The sequence below is a fragment of the Hypanus sabinus genome, chromosome 3, assembly GCF_030144855.1.
Source record: "Hypanus sabinus isolate sHypSab1 chromosome 3, sHypSab1.hap1, whole genome shotgun sequence".
NCBI classification, from domain to species: domain Eukaryota; kingdom Metazoa; phylum Chordata; class Chondrichthyes; order Myliobatiformes; family Dasyatidae; genus Hypanus; species Hypanus sabinus.
In genome coordinates, this window is record NC_082708.1 from 118,528,187 (window position 1) to 118,538,029 (window position 9,843).

The 9,843-nt window shown below is 46.7% G+C and overlaps 1 protein-coding gene across 1 annotated transcript in view; it reads right to left on the minus strand.

The window, feature by feature from the left end:
• The window catches only part of prmt9 (protein arginine methyltransferase 9), a 60,895-nt gene extending 51,942 nt beyond the window's left edge, over nt 1-8,953 (minus strand). Inside the window, exon 1 of the mRNA XM_059965013.1 lies at nt 8,639-8,953. Within this exon, the coding sequence (XP_059820996.1) occupies nt 8,639-8,809 (171 nt within the window). The 5' untranslated portion in view covers nt 8,810-8,953. The remainder of the gene's footprint in view (nt 1-8,638) is intronic.
• Nucleotides 8,954-9,843: the final 890 nt, after the last annotated feature.

A 9,843-nucleotide genomic window follows, 5' to 3' on the forward strand; every position in this document is an offset into this window, starting at 1 on the left:
CAATCGCCAAGATCCTTTTCCGCAGTGAATACTGAAGCAAAGTATTCATTAAGTACCTCTGCCATCTCCTCCAGTTCCATACACTCTTTTCAACTGTCACACTTGTCTGGTCCTATTCTCTCACATCTTATCCTCTTGCTCTTCACATACTTGTAGAATGTCTTGGGGTTTTCCTTAATCCTGTCCGCCAAGGCCTTCTCATGGCCCCTCTGGCTCTCCTAATTTCGCTCTTAAGCTCCTTCCTGCCAGCCTTATAATCTTCTACATCTCTATCATTACCTAGTTTTTTGAACCTTTCGCAAGCTGTCCTTTTCTTCTTGACCAGATTTACAACAGCCTTTGTACACCACGGTTCCTGTACCTACCATCCTTTCCCTCTCTCATTGGAATGCAGAACCCCACGCAAATAGCCCCTGAACATTTGCCACATTTCTTACGTACTTTACCCTGAGAACATGTTTCCAATTTATGCTTCCAAGTTCCTGCTTGATTGCCTCATATTTCCCCTTACTCCAATTAAACGTTTCCCTAATTTGTCTGTTCCTATCCCTCTCCAATGCTATGGTAAAGGAGATAGAATTGTGATCACTATCTCCAAAATGCTCTCCCACTGAGAGATCTGACACCTGACCAGGTTCATTTCCCAATACCAGATCAAGTACAGCCTCTCCTCTTATAGGCTTATCTACATATTGTGTCAAGAAATCTTTCTGAACCCAGCTAACAAACTCCACCCCATCTAAACACCTCACTCGAGGGAGATGCCAATCAATATTTGGGAAATTAAACCACAACAAGCCTGTTATTATTACTCCTTTCCAGAATCCGTCTCCCTATCTGCTCCTCGATGTCCCTGTTACTTTCGGGTGGTCTATAAAGAACCCAATAGACTTATTGACCCCTTCCTATTCCTAACATCCACCCAGAGCCTCTGTAGACAGCCACTCCATGACTCTCTCCTTTTCTGCAGCCATGACACTATCCCTGATCAACAGTCCCACACTCCCCCCCCCTTTTGCCTCCTTCCCTGTCCTTTCTGAAACATCTAAAGCCTAGCACTTGAAGTAGCCATTCTTGCCCCTGCACCATCCAAGTCCCTGTAATGGCCACAACATCATAGCTCCAAGTGCTGAACCACGCTCTAAGCTCATCCGCTTTGTTCACAATAGTCCAACCATCGGTCTGCATACATCCTTTCTCTATCACCTGCCTATCCTCCCTTTCCTCCGTCACCTCAGTTCCGTTCCCACACCCCAACAATACTAGTTTAAACTCTCCCCAATAGCTTTTGCAAATCTCCCCACCAGGATATTGGTTCCCCTCACTTTCAAGTGCAACCCATCCATTTTGTACAGGTCACACTTGCCCCAGAGGAGGTCCCAATGATGCAGAAACCTGAATCTCAGCTCCCTGCTCCAATCCCTCAGCCACGCATTTATCCTCCACCTCATTCTATTGCTGCATTCACTGTCATGTGGAGAGGTTAGTTTTGAGAGATGGTTATGGGCTACCCAGAGCAGGTAGCCTGGCTATTCAGCATTGAGACATGGACCTCAGGGCTTTGACCGGGCTGGCACAGCAAATGTAAAGGTACTCCGTATATTGAAAAGCCAGCCTGAACGTACTTTCGGTCTGATAATGTCGCAAGATCTGAGATTTCTCAATGGTCACTTGCCATTGACATTGTTTCCATAGACAGCTCTGAAATGCAGAATGCTTTATAGATGAATAAAGAGAAAAGTAGACAATAGCTTCCATCAGATCTTGTCCATATATAAATCAGCCGCTACCTATCCTAAAACATGGACCACAATTACTGTGAAACATGGAGCTCTTCTTCAAAGCAGCGACTAGCCACACTGCTTGTTGTGGCTCGACCAATACCGCAGCACAAAGGCAGCTGCAGGTGCTTTATTGCAGTGGGAACACTAGCAGAGGGCAGAAACCTGTACCACGCACAACATGCTGGAGGAACTCAGCAGGTTGGGCAGCATCCGTGGAAATGAGCAGTCAACATTTCGGGCCGAGACCCTTCATCAGGGGCCCTATAAAGAAGGTGGGGGGAGGGTGGGAAGAAGGCTGGTGGATGCCAGGTGTAAAACCAGTAAGAGGAAAGATCAAGTGGGGGGGAGGGGAAGCAGAGAGGGGATAGACAGGAAAGGTGAAAAAGGAATGTAAGGGGAAACCACTATGGGTAGTAGAAGACAGTGAGAGAGGTGATAGGCAGCTGGAGGAAGAGGCAGAGTGAAACGGATGGGGGAAGGCAGTGGGAGAGGATTACCGGAAGTTGGAGAATTCAATGTTCATGCCAAGGGACTGGAGACAACCCAGATGATATATGAGTTGCTCCTCCAACCCAAGTTTGGCCTCATCATGGCAGTAGAGGAGGCAATGTATGGACATATTCAAAAGGGAATGCGAGGAGGAGTTGAAGTGGGTGGCAACTGAGAGATCCTGTCTGTTGTGGCAGATGGAGCAGAGATGCTCAATGAGCAGTCCCCCAATCTGCGTCAGGTCTCACCAATGTAGAGGAGGCTGAACCAGATGCAATAGATGACCCCCACCCCCCAACAGACTCACAAGTGAAGTGTTGCCTCACCTGGAAGAACTGTTTGGGGCCCTGAATGGTGGTAAGAGAAGAGGTGTAGGGACAGGTGTAGCATTTACACTTGGAGGGATAAGTGCCCAGGTGGGAGATCTGTGGGGAGGGATGTGTGGACCAGGCAGCCGCGGAGGGAACGATCCCTGTGGAAAGCGAAGAGGGATAGAGAGGGAAAGATGTGCTTAGTGGTGGGGTCCTGTTGAAGGTGACAGAAGTTGCAGAGATAATGTGCTGGATCCGGAGGCTGGTGAGGTGGTAGGTGAGGACAAGGGAAACTCTGTCCCTGTTGTTGTGACAGGAGGATGGGGTGAGCGCCAAAGTGTGGGAAATGGAGGAGATGCAGGTGAAGGCATCATTGATGATGGCAGAAGGGAAACTATAATCCTTAAAGAAAGAGGACATTTGAGATGTTCTGGCATGGAAAGCCTCATCCTGGGAGCAGATGCGGCAGAGATGGAGGAACTGAGAATAGGGAACAGCATTTTCACATGTGGTGGGTGGGAAGAGGTATAGTCGAGGTAGTTATGAGAGTCAGTGGGTTTATAGAAGATGTCAGTGGACAGTCTGTCTCCAGAGATGGAGACCAAAAGATTGAGAAAGGGGAGAGAAGTGTCCGAGATGGACCAAGTGAATTTGAGGGCTGGGTGGAACTTAGAGGCAAAGTCGATGAAATTGACGAGCTCAGCATGGGTGCAGGAAGCATCACCAATGCTGTCGTCAATGTAGCAAAGGAAAAGTTGAGGAGCAGTACCAGCATAGGTTTGGAGCATAGACTGTTCCACATAACCAACAAGGTAGGCATAGCTGGGGCCCACGCGAGTGCCCATAGCTACATCCTTGGTCTGAATAAAGTAGGAAGAGCCAAAAGAGAAGTTACTAAGAGTGAGTAGCAGTTCCACCAACCGGAGGAGTGTGATAGTGTTGGGGAACTGGTGAGGTCTATTGTCAAGAAAGTAACAGAGGGCTTTGAGGCCTTCTTGATGGGGAATGGAAGCATATAAGAATTGGACATCTGTTGTGAAAATGAAGCAGATGGGACCGGGGAACTGGATGTTGTTGAACAGGTGGAGGGCATGGGGTGTATCCCGGATATAGGTGGGGAGGGACTGAACTATGGGTGACAAAATGGAGTCCAGGTATGCAGATACAAGTTTGGTGGGGCAGGACCAGGCCAAAACTATGGGTCTACCGGGACAGTTGGGCTTGTGGATATTGAGGAGGAGGTAAAACCGAGCAGTGCGGGGTGGGAATTATGAGTTTTTTGGCTGAGGATGGAAGGTCTCCGGAGTTGATAAGGGCGGTGATGATACCTGTACCAGATGCCAGCACCCAGATCCCTAGCAGAACAGCAGTGAGGGCATTTTATACCACATTCCCAGCACAAGTGTTTAATCAGTATCAAGACGCTATAATTTACCACCTTGTGGTGATTTGTGAGCACTCTTGCTTCCAGAAATACATCCCAAATATTAAACAAGTTATCAATGTATAACATCCCAAATCAAGAATAGAAAAGAAAATAAACCAACTACTACAGTCCATAATATCCTAATGTGGACACTAAACAGAAAAAAAGGCAATTTGAACGTGCAAACATATAGGAAAATCAAAATGCATCTATTACAGATAAGTGTGTATGAATAACCTCATTGATGAAACCAGAGATTCCATGGTACAATAACCATGTGCATCTCCAAATGTCCTGTACAGTACATAAAATATTGTCAAGCAAAATTAAAGCAATTAAATTGACAGTGGTAGCATAGAAATTTAAAAAAATCGAAGATAAGGTAGTTACCCTGACGAGTTGCAGTGTAAGGGGGGGACAAAATCAAAAAGTGTAACAGGTACAGGACTGAAGGTGTTATATTTGAATCCATACAGTATACAGAATAAAATAGATGGCCTTGTAGCTAAGTTAGACTGGCAAATATGACATCATGGGCATCACTGAATCATGGCTGAAAGAATATTACAGTTGGGAGCTGAACAGCCAAGGATAAACAGTGTATCAACAGGACAGACAAGTCAGCAGTGGGGGTGGTGTGGCTCTGATGGTTATAAAATGAAATCAAATCCATAGAAAGGGGTGACATAGGATCAGATGTAGAATCCTTGTGGATAGAGTTAAGAAACTGCAAAGGCAAAAAGACCCTAAACACAGGCCTCCAAATAATAGTCAGAATGTGGGCTACAAATTACAACAGTAGGTAGAAAAAGCATGTCAAAAGGGAAATGTTATGATAGTTTCAATATGCAAATATATTGGGGAAAATCAACTTGGTATTGGATCCTAAGACAGAATGTGTAGAATGCCTACAAAACGGCTTTCTAAAGCAGCTTCTGGTAGAGCTCATGAGGGGATCGGCTGTTCTGGATTGGGCGTTGAGGTTTGAACCAGATTTGGTTCAGGAGCTTTAGATAAAGGAACCCTTAGGAGCCAGTGATCATAATATGATAGAATTCACTCTGCAATTAGAGAGGGAGAAGATAAAGTCAGATGTGTCAGTATTACAGTGAAGTAAAGGGAATTACAGAGGAGCAGGCTAAAGTTGATTGGAAAGTGACACTCGCAATAGCTGAAGTTGCAGGATAGATAAATCCCAAAGAAACAGTATTCTAAAGGCAGACTGACAACCATGGGTGACAAGGGAAGTCAAAGCCAACAAAAGAGAGGGCATATAATAGAGCAAAAATTAGTGGGAAGCTTAAGGATTGGGAAGCTTTTATAACAGAAGGCAACTGAAAAAGCCATAAGGAGGGAAAAAATGAAATACGAAGGTAAGCTAGCCAACAATATCAAAAAGGGTACCAAAAGATTTTTTAATTATATAAAGAGTAAAAGAGAGGAGAAAGTAGATATTGGACTGCTGGAAAATAATACTGGAGGTAGCAATGGGGGACAAGGAAATGGTGGAGGAACTGAATAGGTATTTTGCATCTGTCTTCACTGTGGAAGATACTAGCAGTATGCTGCAAATTCAAGACTGTCAGGGGGCTGAAGTGAGTGCAGTTGGTATTACTAGGGAGAAGGTGCTTGGGGTACTAAAATGTTTGAAGGTAGATAAATCACTGTACCAGATGGACTACACCCCAGGGTTCTGAAAAAGGTACTTGTAGAGATTGTGGAGGCATTTGTAATGATCTTTCATGAATCACTCCATTCAGAAATGCCAGAGGACTGAAAACTTGCAAATGTCCTCCAGTCTTGACATCCACTCTTTAAGAAGAGAGGGATGCAGAAGAAAGGAAATTATAAGCCAGGTACCTGACCTCAGTGGCTGGGAAGATGTTGGAATCGATTGTTAAGGATGTGGTTCAGGGTACTTGAAGGTCCATGATAAAATAGGCTAAAGTCAGCATGGTTTCCTTAAGGGAAAATCTTGGCAGTATGTTCAAACTTGTTGAGGAAATAACAAACAGGGATAGAGAAAGGAGTATGTTGTATACTTGGATTTTCAGAAGGCCTTTAGCAAGATCTATGCCAGTGGTGTAGTGGCATTCGCACCAGGACTTCAGAAGGAGAGGTTCTGGGTTTGAATCCGGCCAGCTCCTTCTCACCCGTGCTGGGCTGAGCATCGAGCTAGCAACTTGCCTTTGTAAAACAGACAAATGCTGAAGAACAAACACGAGAAAATCTGCAGATGCTGGAAATTCAAACAACAGTACACACAAAATGCTGCTGTGTTCCACCAGCATTTTCTGAAATGCTGAAGAAATAGCTTGGTTGCCACTCGATGCACCTAGTGGCGCAGGAAGAAATCTTAACAAGGTGCCGCACATGAGGCTGCTTAACAAGATAAGAGCGCATGGTATTACAGGAAAAATACTAGCATGGATAGAGGATGGGAATCTTTTCTGATCAGCTACCGGTGATTAGTGGTGTTCGGACGGCTTGTTTTTACCTTGCATTTCAATGATTTGCATGATGGAATTGATAGCTTTGTTCCCAAGTTTGTGGAAGATACAAAGATAGGTAGGGGGTCAGGTAATGTTGAGGAAGCAGGGAGTCTACAGGAAGGACAAACAAATGGAGAGAATGGGTAGATGGAATATACTGTAGCACAGAGAAATGCATGATGCACTTTGGTAGAACGAATAAAGACGTAGACTATTTTCTAAATGGGGAAAATATTCAAAAATCAGAGATGCTAAGCAACTTGGGAGTCCTTGTACAGGACTTCCTAAAGATTAATTTGCAGGTTGAATCAGTGGTAAGGAAGGCAAATGCAACATTAGCATTCTTTTGAGAGGACTAAAGTAGTAAAGATGTAGCTCAGGACAATGACTTCTAGCAGCGACTCCTTTGCTTGCATCTTCCGAAACAGCTCTATTTCTATCTTTAATATCTCTTTTTTTTTTCTTTTCAGGATTCTTTTGAAGAACCTGACCTGGAGTTACACACTGACTTCAGTTCTTTTCGGGAATGGGACCTGCTTTCGGGGTCTCACGACTGGCCACTCATGTGGCCTGGAAGACTAGTGTGCCTTCAGTGTACCAGATTTTCATGGCTCTGGAGGTGGGCAGGCTCGAGGTCGGTGCCACTGCCTAGTGCGTTGTGGGAAATGGACGATCGAAAGCAGCAAGCTGGCTGCTGGCTGCGTGTCCAGAGACTTGAGTTCTTTGGGCACAGAGCTTGAAAAAAATAACACAACAGACTTATAACACAATAAATAAGCAAATTGTTTTGTTATGTCTCCCCTCTCACTGTGAAACAGGGACACCTTTTTCTCCCTTATTAGGGAGAAAGAGATCCTGTAGTATGTCAAATTACTGGGTGAATGAGTCGTCTTTGAGGTACTGCAAGTCTGTGTCTTTTTTATGCTTCACTGCACGCTTGTGCTCGGTGGGGGGCGTTGATGCTTTTTTGCTCATGGGGGGGGGGTCATTGTTTGCTGCTGCTTATGCATGGGAGGGGGGAACTTTGCAGTTCTAACATTTCCTGGTATGAGAACTGCACCAACCTTGATCGCTGGGCACTACAGAGAGCAGTAGACAGCCCAGCACATCTGTAGATGTGAACTTCCCTTCAATGATGACATTTATAGCAGCAAATGCAGAACGAAGATCATCAGGGCCACCAGTCACCTCAAACATAAACTGTTTCAGCTGCTTCTGTCTAGCAAATGCTACTGCAGCATTAAAGCCAGGACCAATAGGCTACAGGACAACTTCATTCTACAAGCCATTAGACTTTTAGATTCACATGTCTGTACAAAGATTTTTACTCCCTCACGTTGTGGGATGGATGTAAGATTTAAATGAATTCTAATGCGTTTGCTACAAAATTGAGTAAAGATACTTACTCAACTACTCTGTTAGTACTTAATGAAGGACAAGGAAGCAGGTCACGGGAATATCAATACTTGAAGGCTCCAAGACACAGAACTCAATTAGGAATTATATTGCCAGCCTTTTTATTATTGCTAATTGTAAATCTCTGGACTCCAATTCTAATAGCGCCATAGGGTTATCTTCACTCACGAGGGCCTCTTACACCACCTTCTCAGGTACAGTTAGGAATAAACAATAAACTCCAGCAATGGCCAGAACCCAAAATGAATTCAGAGTTAAGTGGAATCAGCCTAAATAGGAAGGAAGCATGGGACAGGGCAGGCAGAGCAACATCTTTCTCGGGAATTAGTTTTTCTATGAAAAACTAGCAGTTCCATCGGGACAACTTTGATGGAGATCAAGAAGGCAACTCCTGGAAGCACTTCAGTCTGATTAAGGGTCTCGGCCGAAACGTCGACAGCTTATCCATGTCCATAGATGCTGCCGAGTTCTACCTGCGTTTTGTATTTGTTACTCTGGACTAACAGCATCTGCAGAATAGCTTGTGTCCTGGAAACAATCGACAGGTCAGGCAGCACCATATTTTCTATTTTTCGCTCTTTTGAGATGCTACCTGACCTGTCGATTGTTTCCAATGGTTTCTGCTTTTGTTTCCGATTTCCTGCAATCATTTGATTTTTCAGCGTCTACTTCCAAACCCGCACCCCTAATGACAGACACTCCAGCACCAGCCCCACTCACCTTGATGATTTCCTTCAACTCGGGCGCCAGGTTCAGCAACAACAGGTAGTGGGCGAACGCCGTGCCGAAGTCTCCGCTCTCCAGGTAATCCTGGGCGCTCTGCAACGAGCGGTAAACCAGGCGCACCCGTCCTCGGCTGCCGGCACGTCGCCCAGACCTGCGAGCCGACATGAGGACAGACAGCGGTCCGAGGAGCTGATAGTGAAGCCCACGGATTTCGGCCGGGGGACACTAATACGGAAGCGCAGCACAGTTACCGCGCCGGGGAAAACGTGGTGCTGTAGAATAGTTCCCAGTCCCTCCACCCAACATCTCCCGCTAACCACTTCCACTCTCCCCCTCATTGTACAGTACACCAGCCTATACTCACCCCGACCTTCAACCCCTCTCACCTCTGCTCACTCCCACCTATCCCCCACAACTTTTCCCCCTCACCCCCACAATTTCTCCCCTTGCCCCACCACCACTTCTCCCACCCCTCACACCTAACTCCAACCTCAAACTCATACCCCCAAAACTTCTCCCCACCTAACGCATTCTCACAATCCCTCCCCTCGCCCACGCCTCACCCTCAAGCTCAACCCCTCCCTCCACCTCACTACCTCCCAGTCCCCTTCCCCACCTCCTCCCCTCGCTACCCCAATACCCACAATTTCTCCCTCCTCCTGCCCTACTCTACTCCCTCACATCCTCCGCCTCTCCCCTCCACAACCCATGCTTCAGTTCCCCCTCTCCCTCGCCTTCCCCACCCCACTCCACTCCACTCCCTTTCCCCCTTCGCCACACTTTCACCTCCCCCTCGCTCCCTGTTCCCCCACCCCCTCCCTCTAACTTCTTTCTTCCTCCCTCTCGCCCCTTCTTCTCCCATTCTATCTATACCAGCCCACTTCCCTAATAATACCGTCCACCACCTCCCCTCCTAAATCCGCCTCTACTTACTCACTCATTCACTTCCCCCTCCCCCACTCTTCCCCATCCCTTCCCCCTCCCTCTCCCCATCCCCTTCCCCCTCTCCCCATCCCCTTCCCCCTCTCCCTCTTTCCCCTCCCTCTCCCTCTTTCCCCTCCCTCTCCCTCTTTCCCCTCCCTCTCCCTCTTTCCCCTCCCTCTCCCTCTTTCCCCTCCCTCTCCCTCTTTCCCCTCCCTCTCCCTCTTCCCCTCCCCTTCCTCCTGTCTTCCACTCCCCTTCCTCCTGTCTTCCACTCC